Source organism: Bombina bombina, chromosome 1, assembly GCF_027579735.1.
Source record: "Bombina bombina isolate aBomBom1 chromosome 1, aBomBom1.pri, whole genome shotgun sequence".
NCBI lineage: Eukaryota > Metazoa > Chordata > Amphibia > Anura > Bombinatoridae > Bombina > Bombina bombina.
The window spans coordinates 992,350,128-992,366,810 of NC_069499.1; the positions used below are offsets into that span (position 1 = coordinate 992,350,128).

The 16,683-nt window shown below is 37.3% G+C and overlaps 1 protein-coding gene across 2 annotated transcripts in view; it reads left to right on the plus strand.

Annotated features, from left to right (window-relative positions):
- The first annotated feature begins 533 nt into the window (after positions 1 to 533).
- Positions 534 to 16,683, plus strand: part of ZNF512B (zinc finger protein 512B) — a 94,374-nt gene continuing 78,224 nt past the window's right edge. Inside the window, exons 1-7 of one of the 2 annotated variants that reach the window (XM_053710930.1) lie at positions 534 to 630; positions 1,763 to 1,884; positions 9,053 to 9,123; positions 9,570 to 9,698; positions 9,917 to 10,080; positions 10,638 to 10,789; positions 10,991 to 11,062. In XM_053710930.1, the coding sequence (XP_053566905.1) occupies positions 605 to 630; positions 1,763 to 1,884; positions 9,053 to 9,123; positions 9,570 to 9,698; positions 9,917 to 10,080; positions 10,638 to 10,789; positions 10,991 to 11,062 (736 nt within the window). In that variant the 5' untranslated portion in view covers positions 534 to 604. The other variant, XM_053710986.1, reaches the window with a different exon arrangement.

A 16,683-nucleotide genomic window follows, 5' to 3' on the forward strand; every position in this document is an offset into this window, starting at 1 on the left:
ACATAATTCATCAGTACTGAATAGCAAATAGATCTGATACCTAACATATGTCAGCATTTGTTGCACCATATATAATGTATTGTCAGTATAAAATACCACAAGTTTACGTATGAAATTTTTTTTAGGAATAATTAAGTACTCTCATGCATCTGTGGGCCATGGGCATCAGCACCGAAAGTTTTATATGAGACACAAGGTAAAATGGTCACCACAGAACACAATAATACATAAAATAACCTTATGGAGATTTGAAGTACGAGCTATTGAATCAATGTTGTGCTCAGTACCCAGTGCCACAGTAAATACGGTCCTCTCCGGTATAAAGAGAGGTCTGCACTATCTTATTATGATATATGGCGGGAGGTAACATCTTGTTTTAGCGTTCTACATTCTTTATCAACCATACAGCCTAGGTGGGATTATGGAATGTGTCACGTATACAATAAGCGATCAGTATGAACGGTATATTAATGAGAGTAACACATATATTGCTTTATTCTCCAATCTCCGGTTGTCTTCCGTCTTCCCTTCCCGGTTCTCCCCCCGGTTTCCACCCTCAGTACCGCGAGAGTTCCCACTCCGGGGGCGGAGAGAAGCTCGGCGCATGACCGAGAGCGGCGGGCCCGGCAGGTAAAGACCGAAAGCCAGTTACCGGGACCGCCACCTCAGCTATGGGAGAACGTAACCCTGACTTATGACACCGCCCCTTCCGTTAACCCGAGGGCTAACCTGTACTTCTCACCTACATTCAGCACCTACCTGAGGAGGACAGCACCTATCCGTCTCCTTACTCACTCATATTTGTATTACCGACACTCACTAATAAGCTATTTGCTAACTCACATCTAGAATCTTCACTCACTCGTGTCATTTTCTTCACTCACATTCCCACTTGTCACACTCAACGCGAAACACGGTTGGGTGCTCTGTACTTTTCCACTGCTTACAACCCAGTCTCCATCATTCAGCACATTCCTAACGTACATAGCCCATCAGTAACTTGCATATTCTCACCAGACACAATGAGCACATCATTAGCTCAGTACTTTCCCATCTCTCATTGATTTCTATTACGCTATTCAACACCATTTACACCATTCTCACACACCTGTATTGACTCTTTGCATTGCCCCATCTTTTAAACCCATAGCTGTTTCCCCAATATATAATTTCTCTGGTCTTAAGATTTCTGTTTCTTGCCATTTCCATCTTTCTCTATTGAATAATTCATCTGTACCATAAAGTTTTTTCCGTCTGATTTTTTTGGCATGTTAGCTAATTATCATATTAGCTCTTCCATGTCAATATCCTACCTTCGCTGAAAACAAATATCTGAGCCTTCTTTTACTCAATGTATCTTTTCAAGTGTTTCCCATTTAACTATGTTTTTTTTCCCTCTTTTGTTCTCTGCAGTTTCCTCTTGTTTTGTACTTTTTCTCCCCATCCATTCTACTATCCCCATCCATTCTCCTATCCCCATCCATTCTCCTCTTTTTCAAAGATGTTTGCCATCATATATCTGTCTCCTCATCACCTATCACTGATCTCTCCTTTCAAGATTTTAGTTCCCATCTACCATTTGAAGCTGTGTACCATTTTCTTCCAAACTTTATACTGTCTTTCAGTCATTTCTCTTCCCTTTCCTCTTCCTTAGTCCTGCACATCTCCTAGTCACATTATTTAGCACACAGCAGATTAATATTACCATATCTTACATTTTTACATCTCTCAGATACTCTGCTCACCATTTTGTCTCTCTCAGTTCTGCAGACATGGCGGATTCACCCTGCCCTGGTTCCAGGAGAAGGTTTCCTAGAACAAACACAGCTCCACTTTGTCATCCAGAGTCTAGGACTTGTCCAATCAACAACCCACCCAATTCTGGTGAGATCCCATGTGGTAGTTCTGTGTCTGAGCAGGAGATGTATAAACCTAAAATGTGTGCTCTGCTCTGAATGTGTCACATTGGAAAATGACTTGTTAGTATCTTTTGAGATATTATTTGTCGTTTGAGGAATTGGGAGATTTTAAATTTAATCTCATAGTTGACTGCTGAGAACAGGATTTGAAATTGTGAAACTAGTTCCTGTATTAGAAGTTACCTGGGCTAATAGATTATGACAGGTGAGAGTACAGATATTACGTTTGGTAGGGTTGAGTTTCCTAGAGTTGACTGGAGGAGCCAAAATGAGCTGAATAAGGATTAAACATTTTGACTGACTGTAGATCAAAGAATTAATGCTAGGTAAGCATTTGATTGCAGAAGTGATTTAAAGGGCCATAATACCCAAATGTTTAAACACTTGAAAGTGATGCAGTATAGCTGTAAAAAGCTACCTAGAAAATATCACCTGAACATCTCTATGTAAAAAAGAAAGATATTTTACCTCAAAAGTTCCTCAGTAGCCACATCCCATTGTAAAGGACTTCTAAGCAGCAAATCAGTATGTCTGTCCCGGGACAGCCGAAGGGATGAGCCTCGTGCACGCTCATCTTATTTCCCTATTCAGTTTAAGGAAGTTCACTATGAAGTCTCACAAGAGTTAATTCAAATCTCATCACAGTAAAAGATTTAATGACCTCCGCACTGTTGATGTTGATTGGCTGCTGTTAATGTCTTCATTTATTTTTTTTTACCTGCAGCTGAGTATAACTTTTTACACAGAACTTACTGTGCTGAGCTGAGGAGATTGTGAGGTAAAATATCTTCCTTTTTTACATAGAGATGCTCAGGTGATATTTTCCTGTCAGCTTTTTACAGTTATACTGCATCATTTCCAAGTGATTTAGCAGATGAGTATTATATCCCTTTAAGGGATTTCAGTGTTGCCCCTGACAAAGAGGACGGTGTTCCCTGAAGTATTCCAGAATATGGGCAGCTGAAGAATTTGGTAATTGCAGTTCCTGTTTCTTAAAGGCACAGTGAAGTCAAAATTAAACTTTCATGATTCAGATAGAGTATATGATTTTAAACAACTTTCCAATGTACTTATATTATCATATTTGCTTTGTTCTATTAGTATCCTTTGTTGAAAACTAAACTTTGGTAGGCTGATAGGAGCATAGGAGCATGCAAGGGTCTATAGCAGTCCATAAGAGGAAAAACAAAGCTGCTGCACAAATGAAAGTAAAAAATATTTGCTAAAGGTCGTATGTAAAACATATATTTTATTTAAAAAAGCATACACACACACACACATTAAAAATGGTTTAAATGTCATAAATATCCCAAATCTACAACATACTAAATCAGAGTCCCAGTTCAAAGACAGTCAGGAGCCAGATAGCAAAGTCCTCCAAAAGGTCTTCTAAGTCTCATACACTTTCCTTGGGCTGTGTTACTTGCAAACAGAAAACAAACAACAAGAAACCCCCATGTGCAGTATAAGGACCCAACATGACCCAGGATCCCTTATGTTTGCACTCGCGGGGTACTTGAGCTCAAGCGTTGTACTAAAGATTTATTTTCATACATGGTGCAGTCATCATTTCAGGTCCAAATGCCACAAGCTCTGCCTGGAATGTACTTAGACGCTGTATCACTAAAACCAAACCAGCAAAGTAAAATGTAGCACTCGGCCTCTAGGATGCAATAAAATGCAGCACCTCTACATCCAAGCCAAGTAAATAGAATGCAACAAAACGGTCTCTGGCAACACTGAAATATTTGTATATTGAGCAAAGTGTATCCAGATCCACAAAATGTTTGTAACAAATTTGTATCGATGGTCACTACAAGTTATATATAAGTATTGTGTTGTAAGGCTGAGGCTGTATAACCAAAGGAGCCTTCATACACTTATTACCAAAAACAACTAAAACACTTAAAGGGGCAGTATACTATAAAATAGTTTTCCCCTTAATGTGTTTCCAATTACTTTTTTTATTAGCTGCAAAGTGCATGTATGAGAATTTGCTTTTAAATGCTTATTTGTGTATATGAATTAGCTGATTTTGTGTTTTGAAGCCACAACCTAATAAAATAGGTTGAGCTTGTAGGTATAATCGGATCTCATTACTTTATCACATTGTGTACACATACATGCTTCTTTATCTTATATCTGTCCATAAACCATTACCAATACTTGGAGACAACAATGGAAAATTAACATTTATTACCTTATATCTTCTATAACACACTGGGAGTGAAATTTCTTTACTGGCTGTGTTTACACAGCTTGGCCTTGAGGCCAAAAACTTTCAGGATGGGTGAGGATACCACAGGTTAAAATAACTATTTAACATGCCAATATAAGGGCAATGGCAATACTTGTAAACAATTTAATACACTCCAGCAGGTAAAGTGGATCATTGGGACCAAATTAAAGGGGAGAAAATGTTTGAGTAAACTGTCCCTTTAATTAAAAGCAAGATAAAATAAGGTTATAGCAACATACATCAACGCGTTTCAGCCATGCCCTCTGGCCTTTCTCAAGATGAATTCTCAAACCAGCCCTCTAGATATTTAAAAAAAAGTGTGGGCCAATCATTGTTTGAATACCTGCTTGTGTGATCGGAGAGTGAGTGCAGGTTCATTTTAATACATGTTTTGTAAAGCAGTCTATGGCAACAGCGTTTGTATAGCATTGCTATAAACAATATTGCAAACACTGCTGCCACCGTCCAGGGCCGGTGCAAGGATTTTTGTCTACACAGGCGAAGGTGCATTTTGACGCCCCCCCCCCCCACCACCACCACAACACCATAAAAAACCCAGACAATACCACCAACCTCCCTGCCCTCCTCCAGACCACCCCCATACCAAGTACATTTTATTGGCAAAATAGAGCTAAAGAGCAGCATTGTTACATTATAGGATATAATACTCTCTAGCACCCAATGGGGTTAAAAAGTTGATTTTTCCAAGCAAGAAATGTAGTTATCTGCAGGTGTTCAATACATTTTCTGAACTTCATGTTACATTATACACTGATCTCCAGAGTCAGCACTGAACTTTATCACAGATCACTTGTGTCTAGTTAGTTGAATGCACTACTGTATTTGAATTATGTATTAGAAATATGACAATTAGTTCATTAATATTAATCTAAATTGCACAAACCTTGGTAGAAAGCCAATAAATAAAAGGAATTCCCTCTTACACAACAATTTAATTAACTACTTTATTTACTTTCCATTTATGCTCTCTGGCACTGTTTTTTTTTTTTTTTTTTTTAAACTCATACTTTATTTTAACGTTTAGTTGGAAGCCTCCTCACTTTTATTCTGAGAAGCACCAATATAGTTTACTGTTAATAAACATAAAAACACTTTGTCTCAGAAAAGCACAATATAATTTTGTCTCAAAAGGTGTGCACAAAACTTTCAAACATTTTACAATACTTAATTAATTTCTGTATGGAATTGATAAAAAATAATGTTAATAGGGTGGAAGATTTTCACTAGTCCAGTACTAGTATTTTCTCCACTAGATTAATTTTCTGATGGACAAATTTATTTTCACCTGCCTGGTAAACTGGGTTATTTTCCACCCTGGACATTAGGATGCTTAGCATAACATGTCCTTATATAATAACCTCTTGGATTCTGCAGAACTACTGTAGTTCTGCAGAATCCAAGAGGTTAATATAATACATACACGTTATAGCTGAATCAATTTCACTGCTCCATCTGCAACTATCACCGCACAGTGCCCCCTCAGAGACCCCCACCATTCCAAATGCCCACTCCGGCTGCCGGACCCCTCCACCTGAGCCCCCCATTCCTAGGCTACAAGTGACCACTCCAGGCCTATATATGTCTTATATATACATACATATATATATGTGTGTCTTTTATATATATATAACAAATAGTGCTTTTTATATTTTCATTACTATTATTGTGGGGTTTTCTCTGACAAAATTATCTGCTGGTAACCGTTAAGCTATAGTCGAACAAGTATATTCCAGTATAAATATATTATAAATAGTGCTAAGCTAATAAGCTATTGAACTCAAGTGGATGGACACAGGCCAGGCAGGGATGTTAATAGAAATACAATTATTCCATAGCTTTAGAGGCTGGCCTGACTCCTGCTTATTATGGGTCTGGTGGTTTATATTAAAATCAGTAAATTATAGACCGGCAGACCCTCACCATTCCGTGAGCCCCACTATCAATCTGTGCCCGGATGCCCCCATGATCCCCATTCCAGATTTTCCTACCTGCTACAGACCTCTCCTCCTCACTCCTCGTCGATGGTCGACTTCACTGGTCGTCTGCAACTGCGGGCAGCGGGCCGGGCTCACTCAGTCCCCTCACGTAGCTCAGATGGAGGCATGGAGCAGAGTCAGACAGTGTGTGAGCCTGTCACGTTGAGATGTCAAGGCAAGTGAAGTGAGCTCCGCTCCGCCTCGTCACCTCCAGTCCTGAGCGCTGAGAAATCTGAAACTGTCGGTCACAACACGCACGCGCGACGTGCACGGACTCCCCATAGGCTAAAGAAACTACTGTCTAGGCTATAAAATATAAGCTAAGCCCAGAGTGGGATGGACAGGGGGCGGCAGTGCGGCACACAGGTCACTCACTCAGGTCTCAGTTCAGGATTAGAACGAAGTTAGAACTTGTTTGGAAGTGACTGTAAAGTATAAACAGTTTAGTAGCGACAGGCGCGCAGATGATGGATCAAATTTAAAAAAAATAAAAATGCATTTTTTTGTTATCATCATAGGCAGCAGTCAGCAACTCGGCACCGCTCTCAGCGCCCCCCTGCTGGTGCGCCCTAAGGCGGCTGCCTTACCTGCCTAATACAAAACACCGGCCCTGCCACCGTCCTGAACTCATCTAGGTTTACTTTTTAACAAAGTATACCAAGATAATTAAGCAAAATTTATAATAGAATTAAATTGGTCCAGCAGATAGTGTTAGAAAATTACAATGTTAAATATTATAATGAAAAACAAATAGAGAGATTTTTCTCCAAATGGTTGAATGTGATTTTATCCCTCCGACAAGAGATGCAAAGCTGGTGGCCCATTTAGAGATTCTGAAGCTATGTATTACAATGTTAATAGAGAGAGGTTTCCAGTAGGTATAGATAAGGTTAGTGACGTGTAGTTTTTTTATTATCCCCCCCCCCTTCTTCCCCTCTTCCCCTTCGATTGTGGATAAGGGGTTGATCTTTTGGAAAGATTAAGGATTGAATACTTAATAGCAAGTTTAAGAATAAACAAGATACATATATCATGTTTATAATCTGATTTTAAGGTTGATCTTGATTACATGTGGATAATATGTATGATGACAATATTAGATTATGAATGGAATGTATACCAGATTAGGCATAATTATTTTATGTTACAATTAGTGATTTTGTGATATGTGCCTTTGAAGGAAAATGGGAATTAACTATATGTAAGAATTTATGTAATATGTGTAAATTTGAATATGCTATTGAGTAATATGGTACATGTATGCAATTTTGTAATCATGAATAAGTTAGGAAAATAAAAATATATGAATAAGGCTTTTTTTCTTACAGCCGAAATGCGTAAGACCGGCAGGAGCTTTGTGTCATAGCGTTTAGCTCATTTACTATTTACTTGGTTTTACCCCTTATATCATTGTTCTTGTGTGTACCTCCAAGAATAAATCTTTTTTCCTTTTGAAGACGGCTCGCTGGATTTGATCTTTCTTTATGTTTTTTTATATATATATATATATATATATATATATATATAAAGAAATACATTGGAAAGTTGATTAAAATGTTATTCTCTATCCACGATCAATACCAATAGACAGGCACAGATATATACCAATTATTTTACTTACCAGAGACGGTACTATTTGTTCTCAGAGACTTGGTAGATAAAAATGTTGTCATTTTTAATAACTGGTACTTCTATCATCAAGCTTATTCATACTTTCATAATCATAAGGATAGTAATAACACGTTGCACTCACTAACTGAAAAGTTATGTACATTACAAACACCCCTACATCACAACATTGTCAATGTTGTATACAATATTACAGCAGGTTTCACTAAGAGACACTTCGTAAAGTTTTAAACAACAATGAAATCATCGGTCTCCTCCCAGATTCTGGAAATTATTTCATAATACTACATAGATAGTATACTGTATTACACCCCTTCTCGCCTTCAAAAACTATATCCATAGAGATCCAACCTATGTTGAAGATGTGGAAAAGAAGGAAGGTAATATGGGGCACATTTGGTAGACGTGCCAAGCAAAATTTCACATTTTTGGTGGAGGTTGTTAAAGAGACAAATATCTTAATGGGATGTTAACTGCCTTTGGATCCCCTCATCTGACATTAAAAAAGTGCCCTTGGTACACTTGCCATTGTTACAAAGTGCAAGTAACAGTGCAAAGATTCTAATAGGTAACATGTGGAAGTTATATCAAACCCCAACTATAGCTGAGTAGATAAAATGAATACCATTATGCAACTGGAGGAATATCATTACATGAAAATAACTAGACAAGAGTCCTTAGAAATATTTTTTACTTGCGAAACGTATATTAAAAATAAATTCAAATATAAGCCCTTAGAAACAACATATATCTAATAATTGTTTACATTATTGTTAATATAGACTCATACTCTGATTTCGATGACACAGTTGTATGCCTGATCATCTTTTTAAATATTTTTCTCCTCTCCTTTTCTTTCTTTAAACTGTATTCCATTGCAAAAGCAATGGCTTATTAGGCTGGATACATCTAATTTGTGTAGAAGGTCAATCGTATCTTGTTATGTTTAAATGTAATCTTTATCTGCAAGCTTGTAATATGTATTATTGTTCACATGTTTCTTCTTCTTAACTGATTAATAAAGCCTATAAACAAATCATGCTCTATACAATCCATTTAACTTTAATTTTGACTTTGCTGTCCCTTTACCTCATGACACTGTCATGTCCCATATGTCCCTTGTGCCTTTGTGCATTATTATGTTAACCAATTGTCCAAAGAGTTTTTAAAAGGCACACAATATATTACAGAACTGTTTGTCTGGTAGTGAGTGAATACAATGCAGATATGTTTTATCTCACACTAGTATTTTTTTTTCTTCCCACCAGCTTCTTCTAACAAGGTAGCAGTTCTAAGAAGACATGCAAAGGGGGACAACCGTGAGCTGCGGGAGATCCCGGTAACTGAGTGTTGGAGATTTATTTAGAAGTGGGGCCCAAAATATTATCCCCAAACAAGATGATCTCCAGTTATTCCTATCTGTCTCACAATTTCCCTTCTCTCTGTCATTTAACAACCCCTTTATTACCCAGATCAAAGATCACAGTAAACTATCCCTTATGTCATACTACTATTTACTTTTCACTCTTGTTACATTCATTTCTCTTCCTGGATTCCCTAGCACCATCATTGTCCCTTATCTCTTGGTTATATTACCCTAAACATTTCCCTGTTCAAAAGCACTCATGTTTTTTATTTACCCAACCTCTAAATGAATTCACCCTTTCTTACATAGACTGATTATCCACATCTTTTACCTTACTTGTATCTATTACAGTAATGCCTCTCCTGGCAAGGATCCTCTCTCATTGACTAAATCCTTATCTTCCTTCTTGTCTTCCTTAGACATCTCTGCTTAAGCAGTGGAAGGAGAAGTTTAAGACCCTGTCCCGTGTCATGTGTCCGTGTTCTGGATGCTGGCTGGAGTTTCCTAATGTGTATGGCCTAAAATATCATTACCAGCGCTGCCAGGGGGTGTGTGTTCTATCTTTGTGGGAGTACACATAGGGCTTGTCTTTTTTATTGTATGTAAGCTCCATGTAAGCTCATATATAGACAGATAAGTAAATGAGAGGTCAATAGAAAGATGATAATGAGATAGATGGATCGATCGATAGATAGATCTGGAGGAATGTCTTACTCTGTCTTTACACACAGTACTCTCCTTTTGCTTTTGCATTTCCTTTCCCCAGGCAGCCTTGTCTTCTCGTCTCCTATTCTCCTGTCCTAGCTGTGATGCTACATTTGCCTCAAAGTCCCAGATGGAGAAGCATCTAGTTTGGAATCATTCAAACGGTGGAAAGAGCAGAGAGAGGAACTCTTCATATCCCACATCCTCTTGTGATGGACACAAAAGGTGGGGACCCGTGGTTAGAGGAGAGAACAAGGCAGCCATTTTGCAAAAAATGAGTATGCATGTTTTTACTGGCATCATCACATCATACTAAGTGGACTGAAAATGATGTAATAAAGAGACATGGTATTTTTACAATATTTTTCAGTTAACAAAAATGCTTCTAAAATGTTATTACACATCTTGCTGTAAGAGTAATAGATGCAAGCGCGGTTGGCTTTCCTGCCTCTGCCAGGAGTTGCCACATGGACAATAACATTACTCAGAGGCATTTTTGCAGACTACAGTAAATTGAAAAAAAAAAGCTTTTTAGTCAAAATTGAAATGCACTGCATTTTAGATTTGAATTTTATGTCCCTTTACAGTATTCGAGAGGTGAAACGAGAGATAATTTAGACATTGATAGCAAAAAATGTGTGATGGTAGTGGTGGGAAAAAACAGTTTTAGGAGTAAGATTTAGAAGACCCATTACAGTTGGTCATCAATGCCAAATTCATACGACGTTAGTGATACCAGTTTTCATTTCCTTTAAATATTCTTACATCATGTTTTCCTGCAGAGTTGCAGAGAGTCCCCCATCTTCAAAGAAACACCCCAAGCAAGCCAAGTTGGGAAAGCCAACAGAGAATGGAGAGTGCCCACCTAACAAACTCAATATCAAGCATAGGGAGCTATGTCTATCTGATGAGGATCCAGAACGTATGCGGCACAGTAAGGAGGGATCTGGAATATCCGGAGGGTGCTCCCAACCAGCTTTTCATACATGTCCCATATCTTACTCACTCCACCAGCACTTGTGCTATCTTCTCCACAAACATTCTTTTTCTTATCATACTTCTTTTTCACTGTCCTTCATCCCATTCTGTTTCCTAGAATTTATAAAACTCGCTTTATATTTCTCTTTTGAGTTAGGAAGGAAACAAAAAACTCCAAAGAAGTTCACTGGGGAGCAGCCGTCCATCACTGGAACCTTTGGGCTAAAAGGTGAAACACATAATTTCACTTGTGCACAAATGAACATTAACCCAACATTAAAGAACAAACAACAGCGCTGTAGTAATGTTGAGAAGGGTTTGTTAACCTTGTCTTAGGTTTATAGATTTTTTTTTCCATTCTGTTTACACTGGAACCCATTGCAATCTTTGAGAATTCTAGTACAAACATATACAAACTTGAAAGATTTTTTTCTAAGCTAGTCAAACTCATTAGAAGAGCTGTTAGTAGCAAAAGTGCTCAAATTAGTATGTTAGTATATAATTGTAGAATAATAACACAAAAACAAACAAAAGTAAACTGTAAGAAACAGGTGTGCAGCCAAAGTAAACGTAAAATAATGACAGCTCTTTGATGTAACATGATGATAACTGCTAAATAATTGCTTAATATATTTTCCCAATTTCACATTAACATCTGTTCATGATATGTGCAACTGAAATTTCATTTTGAGTATTTATATTATTGCACTACTGAGAGATAGCTGAACACATCTAGTGAGCCAAGAGGCATATTTGTGTAGCCACCGATTATCAGCTAGTATCCTGTAGTGCATTGCTGCTCCTGAGCTTACCTAAAGGGCAGATTTATTGAACTTCATTAGCAGCTTTTTTGGCTATGCAGATGTAGGCTGTCACGAGCGAGCCTGCAGCCACATATTGTATTTAAGAAGCAGAAACTGCTTCTTTTGACTTTTCGCCACCTCAGAGGTCGTTCAAGGTGATTGACATGCCCTGCTCTTGCTCTATTAGATGCGCTGGAGCAGGGGCGGCATTACACAAGAAACCTATTGTTCAATGTTACATGATTCTGCTGTGTAATGCAGCATTGTAAGTGGCGATCGCAGACAGGTTCACTACTTGCGCACCTGTTCTCCTGTAATGATGATAAGTTTTGCCCTAAATATGCATTTCAGCAATAAATATCAAAAGATTTAAGTATATTTTATAATATAAATAAACTTTAAAGTCTCTTAAAATTGGATGCTCTATCTGAACCATGTAAGTTTAAATGCTTTATTTAAGCAATATATTTAATGGGTTACTAAAAAAAAAATAATAGTGTGAACTGAGCATGCCTTAAAACATTAACATGGAGAAAAAGCTGTGCAGGTAGTCAAAATATGCAGAAAACAAGCCCAAATAGGTTTTCAAGAGGTCAAATTTGAGGAATTTGAAAGGTCTACAAAGCCTGAGAAAAGCTGCTGAAAATGTGTTTTCTGATGGATTGGAATGGCAGTGTTATTGTCGCCAAGCAAAGTATAAAAGGTATTTTCAGACCATGGGGCCGATTTATCAAGCTGTCAATCGGTCCCAATGCAGCTATTTCCGCGCAAGACTTCAGGCTTACCGGAAACAGGAGTTAAGAAGCAGCGTTCTTAAGACCGCTGCTCCTTAACTCATCCACTACCTCTGAGGCTGGGGACAGCAATCAGCCCGATCGAATACAATCGGGTTGATTGACACCCCCTGAGTCTGCAGGGGGTGGCATTGCACAAGCATTTCACAAGAAATGCTTGTGCAATGATAAATGCCAACAGCGTATGCTGTCGGCATTTATCAATGTGCAGAGGACATGATCCGCTACATCGGATCATGTCGGCTCACACTTTGATAATTCGGCCCTCATGAATATATTTGAAATCTTATACATGATATAGGGTGTTGTCCTGGTGTTTTCTCATAGATTAGAATACCCCTTAATTTAAACCACCCAAAAAAATAATATGAGGATTTTTGCATGGAATTGGAATAGGACTTATTAAAATGTGAGATTGTGATTTTTTTAGTTAGTACACATTTTCCATTGCAGAAGAATGGAGGCGCTGTCTCCTTTCTGTATTACAATGCTGTTCAGAATTTTCTAGGGTTCTTCCCAGGTTTCCTCCGTCAGCAGAATCTCAATGAGAAAATCCAGTTTAATAAAATTGCATTAAAAAGTTAATCGCAGATGTGTATCTGTGATGAGCTTTTTAATGCGATTTTATTAAACTGGATTTATTTGAGTGTTAATAAGATTCTGGCTATTTCTTAGTAAAGACACATCTTTAACACACTTTCTTATGAGTACATTTGTATTGCACTATGTTGGTTACTTTCTTCTTGAGGTTTCGCTGACGGAGGAAACCTGGGAAGAATTCTAGAGGAAAGGTTTACAAGAGACCCCAGGGTTGGCTGCGTCTACCTACACTGTAAATAAGGGAAGTTATTTTACTTCTGTTTTATTATATTTTTTTATTGTTTCTGTATCTGACGGATTGTTTGTTTTGTTGACACATTTTCCATTGGAATTAAAGGGACCTTGTACTCAAAACATTTCTATCATGTATGTGAAGGAGCAGTATTTACACAGACATATTTTGTACCTGTTAAGTAATAGCTGTTTATATTAAACTAAAAACAAATAGGGTAATATTTATTTTGTACTTCTAATAATCCTCACTGGTTAATAAGGAAAAGTTACTCTTCTTTACTGGCAGAAACGGATACTTATCATCAATAAGCTAAACTATTTTGTCATATTTGCAGAGAAGAACATGGTATTTTTTTTATTTTATTTTTTTAACTTAAATTCATATTAAAATGCCCTTTTTTATATGCAGCAAAAGGTGCTAGAGAAGTAAATTTTGATAAGTTTTTTTTTATATATTTGAAGTGGGGGGAAAAGGTGACAGATAAGAAGAAATATAAGTTTCTATGTCATAGGAATAATATGATATATTCTAATTATTTAGAAAAGCATTTCTTATAATTTTTCTACACAATTCCCTAGTTAAGTCTCTGGGAATTTTAGAAGATACATCTGATAAGCTTTTCTACACAGAATATTTGCTAGTGTTTCTTTTATATGCCAGTAGTATTATCAATTTCACCATATCATATGGTCTGCAGAGGAGTTAGACCACTGATTAAAGTTTCTTCTTATCCTGTGTCCATATGTTCCGCTGATGTGATTTAGAATGAATGGTTGCCCTTAGGCAATTTTAATCAAAATATTTAAAAAAAAAATTTATTGGTCATATTGGTGATACAGAATGTAATAAGACATCGAATTCTGGAATGACTGTTATAATCATGGTACAATGCGAAAACATAAACAAGACAACGTATATGTATACTCATTGTCCTGAAAGGGCTTCTGGCAGTAGATCTACTTGATCTGTTTAGTGAAAAGTTTCTTGGGTAAAGATATGGATCCAGTTCATGAAGCATCGTCTGGCCCACAATAGTATATTATATAAAAGCTTATCCGATACAGTAAATAAATGTAGCTTGGGGGGGTGTAGAATGTTTAAGGGAGAGGGGAGGAAGGAATGAGGTTGAGGCATCGGCCGCAGAGGGGATTTTTTGTTCACATCTAGATACCAGTCAGAGGGAAAATTGATAGGGGTCAGTCGGTTTCAGTCAAGTTACTATTGGTTTAGTCAATGTCATGACCGTGGGGAATGCCTTGTGAGGTTTCCCAGAGAAATTTAACATCAAGGAAGAAGGCTAATTTATTATGTCTAAGATAACTGTATTCTTCCAGTACCAGTAGTTCTATCTTTCCACATATTACAAGTGGGTGGTGTGATTGTTTTCCAGTGGAGAGCTATTATGGATTTGGCTGCGTTTAGGCTTATCTGTAAAAGCAGAGACCGTAATTTGCAGGGTATTTTCGGGAGGACATTTAAAAGAGCTATTTGAGGGGATAGTCTAAAGTTGTTGTCTAAAACTAGTTGTAAGTTTCTTTCTATGTTTTTCCAGTATGTGTGAATAGCCTTACAGTGCCACCATATATGTAGGAGACTACCCGTCTCCCCGCATTATCTCCAGCAATCTCCAGATGCATTAGGGTATATCAAGTTCATCCTCATGGGGATCAGATACCAGCGCATTAGGATTTTGTAGTTAAGCTCTAGTATTTGGGGAGAGGTGGATGACTTACGTGTATTATGAAAAATCTGTTCCCAGTCTTGGTCCGTTAATTGTATGTTTAGCTCTCCCTGCCATCATGGGATATACGTTGGGGTTGTGTCGCATAGTTTAGATTGAACTAGTTTGTGGGATGATGATAGTGGGCTACCAACAGTATTTTTATTAAAGCATAAGTTCTTAAATGGTGTCAATGGTCTGAGGAAGTCTGTGCTGTGGGTTGAGGTTTTTATAAAGTGAGACAATTGTGCATATTTGAGCCAGTTTGTGTATCTTCCTCTTGAGATCTCAAGAAGCTGATGCCTATCTTTTAATTTGCCATTATCTAGGAAAGTTGCTAAGGGGATAGTGTGGTCCCAGTCACTTGTGCGTTTTATGCCACTATCCAAGCCACCTGTTAGTTCTGCGTTTAGAGGGATGGGAAATAAAGAGGATCTGTCCGTTGTTATGTGAGTGGCAGTAAGTTTTACTTGGTCCCATGTGTGGAATAAGTGTCTGTGAATCTCTAGTTGATAGCAGATAGTAGGTCTAAGTTCCTTTGAGACTCAGCATAATGCCTCTACTTGAGGGACTTTAAGTATGTGGGAGTCAATTGCTATCCAGGCCTTTGATTGTTCAGAACATTGCCAGTCGAGCACTCTTTGAAGCGTGACTGCTTTAAAATAGTTATGTATGTTTGGCAGTTCAAGACCTCTGTCTCTGATAGATCTATATAGGTTGTTTCTATTTATTCTGGGTCTGCTCTTGCCCCAAACGAAAGAGTTTATTTGTCCCTGTATTCTCTTAACATATACTAGTTTGGTAAATGTATCGGTAGTGCCTGTAGCATGTATAAAATTCTGGGGAGGGTTGTCATCTTTATAGCTTGTATGTGTCCCCACCATGAGATTGGTTTGTCTCCCCAGTTTTTAAGCTCCTTCATAGTAATTGTTGAAGAGTGTATTATAGTTTTTCTCAAAGAGCAGTGTGGGGTTGGGGGTTAGATAAATCCCTAAGTATTGTTTGTATTTATCTAATAGAATTTTTAGTTCCCATTGATATATCGTAGTGGGGTTGATTTTTCTCTTTTTATATATGTTTGTGTCCTCCAAGAGATTGTTTTAAACCCTTATATAGTGATCTTTATCCAAAATTACTATCCCCCCTCTCTTATCCGCATTTTTGAAAATAATTTCCTTATTATTTTCTAAATCCTTAATTAAATCTTTCTGTTTTTTAGATAAGTTAAATTGGACTTTATTTAATTTCTTTTCTGGTATGTTTTTTTCTATTAGATAAATACAAACAAGTTGGAGTACTGAATGAGAAAGAATAAGCCTTCCTCTTGACCAAATTTTCTAGAATTCCATATTTTTATATGCTCCCTAAAATTCATAAATGTTTTCATAATCCCCCTGGAAGACCAATAAATTCAGGGATAGATTCTATCACCTCGAATATGTCACAATATATAGATACCTATTTACAAAAATATGTTACATCACTTGACTCCTATCTTAAAGATTCCACTGAGGTTTTAAGAATATTAGAGGATATCAAATGGGAAGAGGGAATGTGGCTAATAAGTTGCGACGTAACCTAATATACTGGTTCGGATACATCATTTATTAAAGTTTTTGAGAAAATGAATTTAAACAACCTAAATATTAGATTTACAAAGGAGATGAGTAAGGAATATCTCACTTTTTGGGATTTAGA